The 16,371-nt window shown below is 33.3% G+C and overlaps 2 protein-coding genes across 4 annotated transcripts; both read right to left on the reverse strand.

Annotated features, from left to right (window-relative positions):
• Positions 1–924: 924 nt before the first annotated feature.
• Positions 925–2,706, reverse strand: LOC107432770 (probable membrane-associated kinase regulator 4). The gene has a single exon (XM_016043955.4). It carries the CDS (start codon positions 2,388–2,390, stop codon positions 1,200–1,202), a length of 1,191 nt encoding a protein of 396 aa, XP_015899441.1. The 5' UTR covers positions 2,391–2,706; the 3' UTR covers positions 925–1,199.
• Positions 2,707–4,914: 2,208 nt separating this feature from the next.
• LOC107432768 (uncharacterized) lies at positions 4,915–15,613 on the reverse strand. Of its 3 annotated transcripts, XR_007238236.2 has the most exons (19): positions 15,219–15,613; positions 14,611–14,829; positions 14,260–14,352; positions 13,950–14,002; positions 13,658–13,754; positions 12,876–12,949; positions 12,222–12,333; positions 11,691–11,801; positions 10,155–10,231; positions 8,857–8,923; positions 7,974–8,039; positions 7,532–7,639; positions 7,268–7,398; positions 6,988–7,054; positions 6,788–6,852; positions 6,617–6,710; positions 6,330–6,400; positions 5,714–6,238; positions 4,915–5,461 (listed from the first exon to the last, which is right to left on the reverse strand). XR_007238236.2 is itself a non-coding variant. In XM_048464807.2 (18 exons), the coding sequence occupies exons 1-18, from the start codon at positions 15,366–15,368 to the stop codon at positions 5,893–5,895; spliced, it is 2,001 nt and encodes a 666-aa protein (XP_048320764.2). In that variant the 5' UTR covers positions 15,369–15,613; the 3' UTR covers positions 5,575–5,892. The 3 variants fall into 3 exon arrangements, 2 of the variants coding, with proteins under 2 accessions (XP_048320764.2, XP_048320765.2); XM_048464807.2 differs by lacking the exon at positions 4,915–5,461 and having other exon boundaries at positions 5,575–6,238; XM_048464808.2 differs by lacking the exons at positions 4,915–5,461; positions 15,219–15,613 and having other exon boundaries at positions 5,575–6,238; positions 14,581–14,715.
• Between the last annotated feature and the right edge of the window lie 758 nt (positions 15,614–16,371).

Raw genomic sequence — 16,371 nt, forward strand, 5'->3', positions numbered from 1 at the left:
AAGCAAAATCACCGAAAAAGAACTTTACGTAAAAGCTTTCCCTTCATTTGTGTGGCACTGGTAGGTGCTTAAAAATTACCATAGAAAAAAAGAAAACAATGAAATTTTTTAATTGTCTTAAGACAGAGAAAGAGTATTAGTAAACTTTAACTTTTACTACAACAAATGAAAAATTTTCTTTATTTAGTAGAAGATTAAACTACAATACTGAGAAAGGGATAATATATATATATATATATAACCCTAAAAATATGGATGTAGCAAAGAATTGATTGCAAAATACTTGTTTTAGAAAAACTTTAGTCAGAAACACTCACCCGGTCAAAATAATAATGATCACAGGACTTCCATTTCTTTTATGATTTATTTTTTATTTGATTTATTTATTTTTGTTGTGTTCAAGTTGTTTGTTCAAGACACATAATGTGGATATGCATCTTAAAACATGACAACATTTTGTTCTCAGAGTTTATTTGTATAAATATAATCACTTTTAAACTTTACAATATTCTAAGAAAAGTTGAAAAATTTAATAAAATAGTTCAGTAAATTTCAAGTTTATGTTAAATAATATACATGTATATATAGAGTTTGTGTCTATAATATAGACATCCGTATTCATGCAAATTTTAATATTAACAGTGATATTTTAAAAAATTATTGTTAATACTATCATAAAAATACAAATATTAACAACGATATTTTCAAAAATTATCATCAATATTAAATATATATTATACCATTGGATTTAATTCATTAGAACAAAATATAAAACTTTTCAGCAGAAAAATAATAATAATTATAATAAAAGAAAAAAGAAACAACTGTAACTGTTGAGTGGAAGGAAATAAAAGAAAAGTGAAGCTAAACTACAAATTCTTACAAGCATAAAGAAATCTCCCACTAAACTAATTTTACAATGGAAACAAACTAACAACAATAGAACATGAATTAATTAGCTGGTTCAATTCAAATCCACACATGAAGGTCTAATCCAACAGTGGTTAAAAAAGAAAAAAAAAGAAAAAAAATCTCATAATCTAGCTTTGCATTTAAAGACTTCCAACTTCAAAAGAAGTTTCAACAGCAATTTCCATGTGAATCATGTCAAATATTGTCTCTTTCAATCCCTTCTGTTCTCTCTCTCTCTCTCTCTCTCTCTCTCTCTCTCTCTCATTCATGGAGATTCTTTATCCCCATTAGATGCGGCACAGTCCTGGTCTATCTTGATCCGCACAAACCCCTCCAATCCTTGAAGCAGACAATATTGAACAAACGCCACTTTGATTTCCACCATTAACAATCTTTCTCGAACCAACAACAACCTGGTTTGACTGTTTGCAGTGAGCTATAGCTCCTTCAATGGAGCTTTCAATCTCTGAACTCGCACTACTACTTCTCTTCAGCAGCTGTGAATCATAACAAGACCCATTTGAGCTGAACGAGAAAGAAGAAGATGATGAAGAAGATCCAGATGAAGATGTAGATGTAGTTGACGATGAACCTGAAGATTTGGTTCCTGAATACTGCCTCGGAATCACACCAGAGAATGACCTTCTCTGACTGTGAAGACCCTCCTGATGATGATGATTATCAGCAGCCATTTCATTCTCTATGCTCTTCATCAATGTGGTTGATATCTGGTATCTACCATTGTTGATTCTTCCAAATGGGTTTTTCTTGTTCATGTTCGAGTAGTTGTTAATACTATTTTTCCCTCTTGAAATGCTCTGCGATTCGTCTGCATAGCATGCTGTTTTAGCGCAAGAACCATCTGAATTGCAACCTGATTTACTGAACAAGGATTTGAGATATGCCCTCGACTGTTTGATCTTTTGTCCCAGAGAAGATTGTTTGATCTGCTTCAGCTTTGTAGACCATGAAAGCTTCTTTGGTCGATGATCTCCAATAAAGACACTCATTTCAGTAGCCCATTCGGAGAGATATTCATCATCAGGGTTCAGTTCGCAACTGACCCGGCAAGATTCGGATGGAGAAATGCTGCAGGATTCCAATGGAGTGCTTGTATTGGTAGAGGAAGGAGTAGTTGAACCATTAATGAAGCTTGGAATCCTGTAAGCTACTTCAAATCCTTCTTCTTCTTCTTCTGGTTTTGTGTTTGAAGTTCGGAGGATATTCTGAACCATTTGTAAGCGAGGAGGGAGGTGAAGAGGAAGGAGTTTTCCTTTGTAGAAAAGAATATCAGCTGGTGAAGTAGTGAGCTCTTTGTCATGAGAAACTGTGGACATTTGGAACTCAAACTCTCTGGTTTGTGGTGGTGAGCTAATGGAGTAGCAGAAAAAGGCTGAAGAAGAAGATGAGCTGCTTACTTCCATGTCTATGTAATCGTCATCTGTTTGGTTACAACATGAAGCTTGGGTTGTGGCCATTTCATGTGATGAACTATTTCTCTTTCGTTTCTTTCTTTCTTTCTTTCTCTGTAGAGATGCTTATGGGGAGCAGAGCTTGGTGAAGTAAAGAGAGCAGAGCATCCTTTAAAGTGAAGATATAGCCAAGTTACAATAATATTATAAATAAAAATAAAAATAAAAAAAAAGGAAACTGTCAGATCTTTATTTTTTAATTAAAAATATTTTGAATGCTTCCAAGCATATAAAATTGCATAAAAGAAATATTATTTTTGAATCTTTTTTCTTTTTCTTTTTTTTCTCATCTCTTTCCCGCTTAGCAGCTAATCACCTATTTACTAACCTATATTCACATGTATTATTACTGTTTTATTCTTTTTTGCATGGACAATATTTTATGAGCAAATCTCGTTTATCAATAACCTAAATGCTACCAGATATTGTTATGGTATTTTAATTCTGATTAAGGACAAAAACCACGTTCATTTAGGTCGAAATTCTGTTATATCTGCGGAATTATAAGCTAGATGTATACAAATTGATTAGGAAAAAAAAAATCTCGTTTATCACTAAAAGGAAAAGATAACTTTGATAGGACTATCATCTCTAAATGAAATATGATATTTTTTAAAATTTATGGGACACATGGCAACCTAGTTAGTGTATGTTTACTTATATAAATGAATTATATTTCATTTGGTTATTCATTATTTGCATTTTCATTCATTGTAATGTCATTTTCTTCTGTCATATGTTTAATTATGTTGATAAACTACTATTATTCCATTAAAAATCTACATAAAACCAAACCAGTAAACTAATTGGACGGCCAAAACGAGTGATTTTCAGAACCCATAAGAGAAAAGCAAGTAGCTTCCAAAGTTTTATTAATAATGCTCACTTCCTGTAAGATAATAATTCCCACCTTTATTAGAAATTCCCACTCTATTCTCTTTTGGAAATCTCACAATCCAACCAAATTTTGCCATCTAATGAGCTTATGCTTAGTGTAAACCATGAGATTCAGATCTCTATAATGCATGAACTGTAGAGTAGTGGATCCTTGACAAATTGGTGATCCAGCTCATGAATCTCCAGTACTTGGCCTTATATCCCACTTCCGTGTCAATATACCATGAACTTGGATTTTTGAAAATTTTTGAAATAAAGACTAAGGAATCAATTTCCTACGACAAAGACGTTGACAGTGCCCTTGTTTTTTGTTGAGAGTTTCATTGTAAGTATAAGAACCCATCTCTTGAACAGTCTTTAGAAAATGAAAGACATAGGCATCAACATAGTTATATATACATATAAAGAACTTATCAACAATCTAAGCACCATAGCTCAATACATGTTGGACGCAATAATTATAATTCACGAATTACATATAATTGTACGTTACTATTAGGTTTCCAAAATAAATTAAATTATGGTATCCAATAGATGATTTGTATATATATAATTTTATTATATTAGATATTTTCATCTAGTTTATATTAAATCTTAATTATCGATTATATATAATTTGGTTGAAATATTTTATAAATTATATCTAATTAGACGTGAGTCACTAGTTGTCAAATAAAAAATTACTATACGTATATATATATATACATATACAGATATGAATGTGTATACATATCAGAATTGTTAACAAGAAGCTAATGTATTCAACTGCTACCCTCTTGTGAGTAATTCTATATAAGCTCTATTTTCAAATCCTTTTATGTTCTTAATTTATTTTTAATTTTCTTCACTATTAGAATTGGACCTGCTTATTAGTCTCTGTGTGATGTTAACAAGAAGCTAATGTATTCAACTGCTACCCTCTTGTGAGCAATTCTATATAAGCTCTATTTTTCAAATCCTTTTATGTTCTTAATTTATTTTTAATTTTCTTCACTATCAGAATTTGGACCCACTTATTAGTCTCTGTGTGATGAAGGAGCCAAGATGAAGAAAACACAGATTAAAAAAATAGTCTGTTATATTTTTTTTTCCTGAAACATCCACAAGCGTCTCCCAAACAAAAAAATTTGAATATTTAAAAACCAACCCACTTCTCGAAACCTGGTTTTTTGAACTCTCGATTATAAAAACGTAGATAGATTAGAGAGAGAGAGAGAGATAGAAAAGAAGAAGAGAGAGAGAGAGAGAAAGAGGGTGTATTTTGTAATTATAAATTCCATCCATGAATAGTGGGGTGTCCTTGTTTGACCTGGTCAAAGATGAAAGCTCTTTTCATCATTGCTTATAGCATTACTGATTCTGGAATTTCAGCTAAGTCCCTGTTTGACCTCAGTACCAATACCCACTGCAAGAACCAAGCCATTCATTGTGGTTTTGTGGGGAGCAAAAGACATTGAATATTAGATAGTTTATAAATCCAATGATCCCATTTTCAGTCCATTTTGTTTGTCATTTCTCTCTCTCTGAAACACTAAGAGACACTAAACTTTCATACTTTAACCCAACTGGATTATACTATAACGAAGATTTGGACTCTAGCTCATAATAGGCAAGCTTAGGATGCTATTAGATGTCTACCAGAAAAATATATTTATATATATATATATATATATTGATAACAATCACCTCCTTTGGAGATATATGCTAATTCAAAATGGGATTTGAAATTTCACTCTCCATGTCCATACATAAATATTAAAAATAATTAAAAAAATAAAAGAAAAGAAAAAGAAAAAAAAGTTCTGTGCTCGTGTCAAAGCCACCACATGCCTCTACATGGGTCTCAAGACCAGATGTTCATACCACCATCAAGTGCTCACGTGATGCTTATCTGTAACGTTTATGGTCACGTGATTGTTCACCTTTCTAGTTTTCCACCACTGTTTGCACCTAAACTTCTATTGCCTTTGTAGTTTCAGTACTCAAAATGCATAATTGGTTTCAGGGGGCACTCAAAAAAGAAAAAAGGGAAATTGTCAATTGGCAAAGATAAAAAGTTCTAGGTCAAAAACCCCACTAGGTTGATCCTTTTAAGGTTCCTCTCACTTTATGCGAAATAGTTATCTCAAAGGGACTCAGTTTCTGGTCCATCAAGAATAACCTCCACAAATGATTATGCCCTGCAAAAAGCAAAATCTAATTTTTGAGCTCCATTCAAAGAATGTTTCAGGCACTTAGTTTATTAGAATTTGCACGTTTACATCCAATACAAGTTGCTCCACAATCCTTGGGGTACAACAAAAAGAAATCAAAAACGTGTATTTATCAGAGGATAAACAAAAATTCTTTCCCAATGTATCTACAAGTAATAAAAAATCATAGCAGAAAAATTAGAGGCTTACAATGCACCAATAGACCAAAATTTTACTTACAGCTTGTAATGTAGTAGTTAGTAGTTCTACAACATTGCACCCTAGTATGCAACATGGTTCTGTTTTGATTCTCCTCTTGGCATGTCAAAAATACTCGACTGTTATACGAATGAAATGGTGTATATGCACATACCACAGACAAATTTGGCCTATAATTGTTGGCTATCAGCCGTTGTTTATTAGTCTTTGTCGAGTGCATCAAATTCCCAATCATTAATCTCTTCTGCATTAATCACTTCTGGAGAGTCTTCTCCATCGAACTTTTCGTATGCTGACACTAAATTTGTTATTTCTACCTCTGCAGGCAATGTGTTCTTCTCCATTGCTCCATTCTTTTTGTATTCTGGAGTGTCAGGGCGTTGTTTATATATAGCTAATGGACTTTTATTGCTTTTATCACTAAATGGTGTCTCCGACCTTTGAGTTGGTGTTTCGATTTCCAATGTTGGTCTTTCAATGGATTCGAATTCAACTGTCAATTTTTCAACAGCACTAAATAGCTCCGCAATTTTCTGTTCCTCTTTCCTGGATAGAAAGTGAACCATGCATCTCATTTCAAGGGAGTGACATTGACACAAAAGATCAAAACAATGATAGCACATTTCTATGACTTTACCGGTAAATTCCTTCTGTTTGAACATAGTATTGACTTTTCGTTGCATCGATTACTCTGAAGGTGGCCAAAATCTGATAAATTGCCAAGGAAAGATTTGAAAAAAATAAAAAAAATAAAAAAGATATGTTTTCTAGAGCAGAAATGTGAAATAAATCCCATTTCATACTGCTTGATGGAAAATAAGCATTCATCATAAAAGCAAACAGAAAAGCCATAGTATACTAAAAGCAGGTACACGAAAACAGAATTCTGATTTCTTTGAGTGAAATATGAAAAGTCACGAATACCTTTGATTCACCATCTACATATTCCTCTTCAAGATCTTTCCGCGTATTTGTTACTTTTGAACTTTCATCATCCTCACCAAATGTTGTTTTTGATCTGATATAAATCAATAATATATCAAAGACTTAGTTCAACCACATATCAAAGATTTTTAGAGAATCAAAGCAAATTACCCTTGGCTTTTACTCAAATCCTCTGCAAGTTCCTTAATATGGTTGATTAACGGGCTCAACCTGTCCTGTTTGAGATTCACAATAGACATACCTATAAGAAAGCCGAAGATATATATTGCATTGCAGTAGATACGAAATGGATATAATTAGACTATTCGAAAGAACCTTTCTAGCCCCAAAAAAAAAATCTAAATTATCACCTTGTAAGTAGAGAGAAGATGAATAACCAAATTTGCAAAATGCTCTCCATATCTCTCAAGTTCACCCCTTGAACATGTAAATCAACCAAAATAAAGAAACAAATAACTAATGTTATACACCATAAGACAGGAGTTACGCTGCATGAACATAAAACAACTATGGAGTTGATGACAGTATCACAGCAAATTATTCATCTAGACTTTCTAAAATATTTGTATCAAACAACAAGTGCTTGCATAAGGTCAGATTTGCTGATTAGAATATGGCAGATATACATACTTGACCTGTTTTTCCTTTTGTTCTGTGTATGAAGCCTGGAGAACCCAGGTGCCTTCCAGAAATGTGACCCAAGTATCAACAACATCAGCTTCAGCTCTACAAGAAGCAATGGACCTCGAAAGCTCATCCTCCTGCAATCAGACAAATATTAGACTGATAACCAAATCTTGTTGTAGAATATTAGTCCTAAGCATAACCATGACTTAATTTTCTTAATACCTATAACATAATTGCAGCGTAAGGCGTGAGCAAAAACAATAATACCTTTGTTTTCAAGTGTACAAGAATCTGATTACTTGCATCATCGAACTGATCTCTTTCTTCCCTCATATTGTGAAGGCGTGCACGAGCAGCAGCCAATGAGGCATTGACCTATCAAAGATGTTCACCATATATAACCCCCTAGCAAAGGAAAATGGAAAGGCCAAGTGGAACTCATATTGCATAGATTAAATTATGGACAAAAATGATTGACATTGGCAAATCATCTATATCTATGACTATGCATCAAGAAACTATGACTATGCATCAAGAAACTCCAAATTACATAAAAAGAAAATAAGTAGATAATTAAAAAGTTAAACAGTGGATAGAACCGATGCTCAACTGACAGTGTGAGACATGACCATTATTTTCTCAAGTATGTTTTACATATCAAAAGCATCAAAGAAGGAAACATAGAGTGAGGGAACAGAGGAGAGTAAACCTTTTTGATTTCAGCTTCAAGTTCATCTCTTTGCCTCTCAAATTGTCTAATATCTGCCACCAATTCCTGAAAGATGACAAGACTAATAAAAAACTGCACTCTGACTATAAGAGGCATAGTACATAGAGTCAAATCCCTCCCAATTAACATAGGCTCATGCATCATCCAATATAAACAATAGTATGAGAGTGAAGCCAACATGTAGAATCTACATCCTAGACAATGGAATTATAGAAGCTCAATTTTCTACGCTCATTTTCAAAAGGCAGGGAAGATTCAGTATTTATCGCTATTGAACGAGGCTCTCTCCAAAACAAAACTCCCAATTAACTTAGGCTGATGCATAATCCAATATAAACAATAGTATGAGAGCGAAGCCAACATGTAGAATCTACATCCGCGAAAAAAGAACTATAGAAACTCAATTTTCTATGCTCACTTTGAAAAGGTAGGGAAGATTCAGTTTTTATAGCTATTGAACAAGGCTCTCTCCAAGACAAAAAGCTGCATTCCGAACAATAGAAGGCGTAGTACATAGAGTCAAATCCCTCCCAATTAACTTAGGCTGATGCATAATCCATCATAAACAATAGTATGAGAGTGAAGCCAACACGTAGAATCTACATCCTAGACGATAGAATTATAGACGATCAATTTTCTAGGCTCACTTTGAAAAGGTAGGGAAGATTCAGCATTTATAGCTATTGAACGCGACCTCTCCAAAACAAGTGTTTAATGGTTAATCATTGTTTTAAGATTTAATTTTTTTTGCAAGAGAATTCTTTGGCCAACTCTCATATGGCCATATATTAACCAAAAAAGACTCTCATATGGTTATATGAATGATTTTATAAGTAAAGGCTACAAGGGCATCATACAATACCTTCTCAAGTTGGAAAACTTCATTGGCTTTAGCCACACGAAAGTTAAGTGCTTCTTCTTTCTGAAATCTGAATAAAATGTAAAGGAAATTAAAAAAATAAAATAAAAACACAGTGAAATGAGATTGAAACAAGAGAAAACAACTATTAGGAGCAAACAAACCAATCAGCAAGAAAAATGCAATTGCAGCTAACATTTCCATATTTTCCATGTCATATATCAATCACTCAAAGAAAGCATATAGAACACAAATTCCTGATATCCAGAAAAGATCAATTAAGGGAGTGCACATCCATATTTTTATGACATGAAATCCTGAATTTGTAAAATCAATGTTAATAATTGGCTTAATCTACCTTATGAATTATTTACAGCAAGTAAACCACTCTTAAAGCCACAATTCTTACTTTTTTTCCTTTTAATACTCAGGCATACTTATTCCACTTGATTCCATTAAACAACAATATGGAAATTTTAAATGACTTGAAATTCTGCAGTCTTCAACAGATACCTAGATGTAAGACTTACATGCTTCTTTTTGAAAGGTGAAGTTTTCTCAGGCTCATTTCCATCATACTTAGACAAATATCTCACAGATGATTCCTAACTTTATGCCTACGAGATCGAGTACCTTTGATCAAGCATTAGACAGCTCAATTCTTAGTGTGGAGGCACATGAACCATCCTTTAATTTAATGGTGAATACAAATTGCCTTCCATTTCCTTTCCTTTTTCAAGCACCTACTTAAAGGGATTTGAATTGCACAATATAAGTATCACCTATGATTTATACTTAGGTTATAGAACTTTAGCAAGAACCATCAGCAACCCCAGTCGAAGGAATTACTTCATGGTTCAAAATTTAATTCTTCACTTAAATACCACAGGATATGTTTCGATAAAACTGCTCTCATGCAAAAATTTCCATACTTCTAAATGCAATGATTTTCAACAAGTCATTCAGAAACACAGCTTTACCAAAAACCAGAATGTGCCTTTGACAAATTTTATTATAATGATGGGATACCGTGAAGTAACTACTAGGTTTGGTGTGCAATGGTATGTTTAAACACATACTGGCCTAATACATATTAAAAGCATATATATACATATGGACACCTATTGTCCCCTGAAAAAACAGAGAGATGTTAAGACACATGAGCTTAAATTACACATCTAACAAGAAATATATAAGGTGGTGCATGGACATAAATTCAGAATGAAAACCTACATGCAAAACATGAAAAAACACATATGCAAATGTGCATGAGCATGAGATTCTGAAGTACTAAGCAAAACCTGTTGTCTAAAATGCGCTTTTCAGCTTTTGAGGTAGAATTAGCGAGAGATTCTGATAAGATTTTCAGCTTATGAACCTGAAACATTAATTGATGGTCATCTATCAAACAGACCATAATTGCAAATGTAAAGAAGCAAAAAGTCAGAAATGAAGCTAGCAAAGAGTTCAATGACAACAAACTATGCGACTAGCATAACCTAGCTAACCAGATCCAATTGATGACATATAAGGACTAGAAAGGCTTGTAATGACATTAAAAACATCTTTGGCATTCAATTCCATGCTATATGGTTCTTTTAACTGCAAAAAGAACATGTTGAAATCTTCACTGTCATGCCAAATGCATCTTGAAAACCATGACTAGTACAAACAGAGACATATCTGGAGAGTATGCGACATGTCCCCGAATTCAGCTATCCTTTATCTGCTTCTATTTCAAGGATTTTACTGATTAGATTTGAACCTATTTCAGGAAAGGCCCAGTGGCTGCAAAATTCATTTCACTCACTATAAAAAAGGAAAATTAGACACACATGATCATTACCCATGTTTCCGTATCCTATGATGAGGCCATGACATCTGAACATGCAATGCTTAACTGTATCATAAGGATAATGTTTTGCAAAATATGTGAGCGAAGGGTGCAACTCTTGGGGTAAAGAGATAGGTAGACCGGGTGGAACAGGTAAGCAAAGGTCTTTCGTTCGAATCTTACTTATCAGAATTGTGAAAGTAGCAGAGAAAAATGGGAAATATTATGATTGCATGAAAAATGGAAAATGTTATGATAGACTGCTCTTTGAAGACTATACTTCTATGCAGCACAAATCAGGCAGGCAAGAAGTTTTGGTCAAGCTACTAATTCAGCCTGGACACTATAGTCATGCTGCAGCATAATGAAACAACCGTGTTTAAGTTATTAAGGCATCACAAAACCATGTTAAAAACAAATAAGATGCAAAACCATGGTCAACAGCATTTATAAAGGCACTAAAACCATTGTTTTTATTTTATTATTCACCTCAACACAACGATTCCTATCATAGGATCATTATGCTTAGACAAGCCCCTCCAACTTATCTTGGTGTCAATACCTGAGCATATGCAACCTAGATTCTTAACAAGGGAGATAGCAAAATTAGGGGGGGGGTGGAAGGGGGGAAGGGAAGAGGGAGAGAGAGAGAGAGAGCTCTAAGAACTATCTGGAATGAAGAATTTTGCAATATTTGGTATTTTAGGAGATTATTTGGCGTAATTAATAATTCATGGGTGTATATTGCATAATTATAGTAACTCATATGGCATAATTATAGTAACTCACATACTTTTCCAATGTACCCTAAAGCAAATTATAAATTTGTAGATAAGTTGTTAGCCACTTCCATATATATATATATATATATATATAAGTTGTTAGCCACTTCCATATATATATATATATATATATATGTATATATCGTGGCACTTCAGGGGGAAAAAAAATAAAAAAAAAATAAAAATAAAAATAGGGGACTGGTATCAAATGGGATTGAAACCTTGTCATCGTGTTCTTTCGGAGAATCTCCATTGCTCAAGGACTTCTTTTTCAGTAAGAGCGCTTCCAAGTTGACATACAAATGAACTTCAGAAAGAGCTTGTCCTAGGTCCTGCAAGGAAACCAAAAAGCTTCAGTTTCAAGGGGTCCTAATTTACACTTGTATTTTTCATTCTGAAACTCTCGTATGCTGCCTCCAAACTCAATTTTTTATTCTGAAACTCTCCTATGCTGCCTCCAAACTCAAATTGAATGGAGTGCCTAAATATGTCCCTCCTGGATTGCATTTCTTGATCAAGATTGTATAAATATTAAGCTAAAGCATTGAACTCTTACAAAATTTTAGACACAGCAAAAGTAATGAATGCTGGATTCATATTAAAGTTGAACTTCTATATGCAACCAAAAACCCACACAAAGAAATAGAAACAAATAAAGAGAGTATCTAAAGGCACATATTTAATCTGATATATATGTGCATATGCACAGGTAAATGCATATATGCATATGTAAATAAGAAGAGCAAGCATACCTCAACTATTGTTTTCTCTTCACGTGATTTTTCTTGACTGTCACTTAAAGGCTGCTGGACTGCCTTTATTTTATCAAGTTTTTCCTTTATACTGCTGGATTCAGCATCTATTCTGCGATCAAAGGTCAGGTCAGAAAAGTGAAATAGAAGATTAAGTGAAGCGACAAAAAGAGCTGACACAAATTCATAATATAACCATCTAACAACGAACTACATAGACATGATATTTGCTTTTGCATAGTAATTAATACATGAAGTGACTGTTCAAACTGAACAAAGAATTAGAATTGACAATGTTAAAAGCCTTGTATATAGGCTCACTCATTTCGGAAAGCATAGGGCTGACTCACCAAATCCAAAAATGCAACAGTCACTTCAATATGTAACATCTAAATCTACTACTTATCGAGAAGAAAAGTCAGATTCATCAAGGCCAAAATTGCAACAAAGAAGACCATGTTCCTTGATCATACATGACCGAATAGCACTGAATCATCAAAGCCTATTCCGCACAACAGTCATTTCATTCAAATTATCTATTTTGTGATATCTACATCTATTTCCTTCGTTTATGATATCTGTTATAGCATATGTGAATGTAAAGTGCAAAGTCATCATGACCTAAACATGCAACTAAAAAAGATTCTTAACCACCTTGCCAGTTCAGAATTTATTTTCAGCCCTGTAATTGCATCTTGAGCAAATTGAAGCAATTCTTCACGCTTTACCTGAAAAGGGAGATTGAAGGACAGAAAGGAGCGAAAAGGTGAAATTGTTAAACATGGTTAAATTTTCATTTTTAATGCCATTGGAAAATGTTAATAATGGTGATTCTTTGTTCCAAGTGGAAAATCATGTCATTGTTCTATTCAAGACAAGGGAAATTGTGCAGCAAAAGACCATTTTATGATACATTATAAGGTAGTTTAGGAAACAAATTAAGTATCTCTACAAGGAAACGGTAAATTGAGAGAAACTGAAGCCTTCTAATTAAATAAATATATAAGCTTCTGAGCGCAAAAATCTTAAATGTTCAGAACTTGGATTGATTATATAAAAAATAAAATAAATAAAAATAAAATAAAAAATAAAAAATAAAAAAAGATGTTTAAGAAATTGACTCCATCAATTGAAGTAGATATTTACATTGGAAACTGAGAAACTAAACTGCACTCAGATAATTTTTAAATGTTATACGATTATATGAATGACACTACATAGAGCAGTAAATATGTAAGAAAAGTATGCATATCAGAAAGTTCTATATGCAAAGACAAGAATTTCAATACCTAGCCATAACCAAATAGATCCAGAAACTCAATTAACTGTATGGACAATAATAACTCCAAGAATCTGGTCCTAAATATATAAGAAGCATGAGTATCACATCAACCCCATAAAAATATGTGCTCAAGACATAAACATTGCGTCTTTACCAGTACTTCATCTTGGTAGCTTGAGAACGCCTTTGCCAAAGCCTGTACATTACTCATTACTGCATCATGTACTTCTTTCCCTCCTGTGAGACAGAGCCTGTATATAACCACACCACCAGTTTGCATAACACTCAAAGAATAATATACTCCACAAATTTAATCAAGTTGTTTCTTTTTATGTTTATGTAATTTTTCATTCGAACATAAGCAATCTTCCTTTCGCTTTGTATAGCTCAAAAATATTATTTTCAAGTAAACTATTCTCCATTTCAAGAAAAGCAATACAACTAACCCATATATCTCCAGAAGTAGTGAAACTTCTTCCTCATTTGGTGCTTCAAGAATCTGGTCATACAAAAGAGTTAACCTGCGGTTAAACTCCATGAATCAGCAAATACAATGCACAGTGACTGTATACAGAATGGACCTAACTAAAAGATAAGAAGTAGAAAACACTTAGGCTGAACTCTGTGTTTAGTAAAAGTAAATGTTTCCAACTTATACTAAATCAATGACATAGTGAAATTTAACTTAAATTTATCCAGTAGGAGAACTATGTTATGCATTGTTACATAGAGGAAGATAATATTTGTTCAATTTACCATCGACAATGTTATGCCTTCAAGGGCTTGACTATAAAGAAAGACTTCACGGAAAGTTTTTGGCTCATCTCCAACTGAATCAATATAATAAACCTGTCCATAGTTAACATACAGAGATTAGGAAAGAGTAACTAAAAGTCTAAAAACCCCCCACAAACAGCAAAGTATATATCAATAAAATCTTAATTTCACTATGAGTTCAAAAATGAAATATGCCATAGAGGTAACTTCCCACATGGGCGTTGTTGTCCCACTGGCGATGATCATCAATGTGTTGACGAATAACATTTTTCTACGCTGTATAAAATTGAAAAAAAGTACCATTCAAAAAGCAGTGCAGGGTTAACCCACCAGAGTAGGCACTTTAGGAGAATCCCTGGATTCATCAGAATTAGGTCTGTCCACTGGGAATTTTGAATTGTTGTCGTAAAAATTGGATAATTTCTCAACCTCTTTAAGTGCAACTAACCACCTTCTTAGTAGCTGAACTCTTTCTATACCTCTACAAGAAACAGACACTTCTTCCACTCTTTTAACTGTATGACTGAAACTTTTTAGATTCCGAGCGCCCTGATTCACAAAATTATACAAATTTTACCTCAAAACTAACATTTTCTAAATGCACCTCAGAATCAGCAATTACATACTTTAGCTTAATTTATAACTAAAATACAATTATTCTGGAAAATGTGCCAAGATTTTTTATGCCTACCAAGTGCAATCTATATCAATATTATGCAATGTGACTCACAAATCAATTTGGGAAAAATGCAACAACTTATTTTCTTAGTTTCAAAAAACAAGCACATAACACACACACACACACATATATATATATATATGTGTGTGTGTGTGTGTGTGTGTGTGTGTGTGTGTGTGTGTGTGTGTGTGTGTGTGTGTGTGTGTAAATTCATGTTCAAACAATATTAAGGAATGAAGTATTGAGAGAGAAAAATTACAATGCGGTCCTGGAGGATCCTGGCACCACCAGCAACAGCATTGCCGGCTTGGAAGACGACGGAGTCGGCGTAGTTGCGAACGGTGCGAGTGAGGTTGTTCTTACCACCTGCCTCCACCGCCTTATTCACCGCTGTTCTTAACCACGACATTTAATTATTAATAATCTTTTTGTTCGAAATTAATTAATTAAAAATTGATGGAATAAATTAATAAATCAATTTGGAATTTAGCATTGCTTCCATGAATGTTACAGAGAGAGAGAGAAGAGCAAAAAAGCAAATAGAGTTGGAGTTTGAGACTTTGAGTTTGAGTTTGGAGGATGGCTTGTTAGGGTGGAGGAGGAGGAGAAGGAAGAAGTCAAGAGCTTCCTCCCGCTTGCCACCTTAACGGTCATTTCTCGTTTTTCTTAGTTCGGGTCGTTTGCCTTTTGTTTCGCTTCTTTCCCCGTTTCCTTCATACATTTACTAAATTAACCCCGCTCTTTCCCTTTAATTCTATTGATGACGTGGCAAACGATCTGAAATTGGAAGATCAGATGCAGCCATAATTCATTGGCCATTCATTAATATCTCAATCACATATGATTAAGTCAACTAATAATACAAGCCAATGAAAATGTGAATTATCAAATAAGTAATCACTTTAATATAATAAAACTTTCATAAATGAATATTTGATAAATTAATAATTTAAATAATAAATTTTTATTGTATCAACTCAGACTAATGTATTAAATTCTAATAACTTCACTAACTCGATAAGATAATATATTTTCTAAAACTTTTTAGGGATCGAAAGATATATAAATTAATAATTGATTAAAACGAGACGTCATGAGGAAACAAAATATTAATATTATAATGATTTGGAATTTAAGGGTAAAATTAACGACTATTGCGCAGAAACAATTTGAAACACCTTATTTTCTATGATTACATTTTGGAGCCCAATCCGTTGTATGCACGTACTAACTTTTATGTACGTACAAATTAACTTTTGAGTTCCGATGCATGAACATATATTGGCGACGTTGATTGTTTTTTTTATTTATAAATCATACATCTATTATGGTCAAATAACAACAGCAACAACAACAACAATAAAAATAATAAAACTTTTTTAACTTTTGAGTTCCTATGTATGAACATATAT

This window comes from Ziziphus jujuba, chromosome 11 (assembly GCF_031755915.1).
Source record: "Ziziphus jujuba cultivar Dongzao chromosome 11, ASM3175591v1".
Taxonomy (NCBI): Eukaryota; Viridiplantae; Streptophyta; class Magnoliopsida; order Rosales; family Rhamnaceae; genus Ziziphus; species Ziziphus jujuba.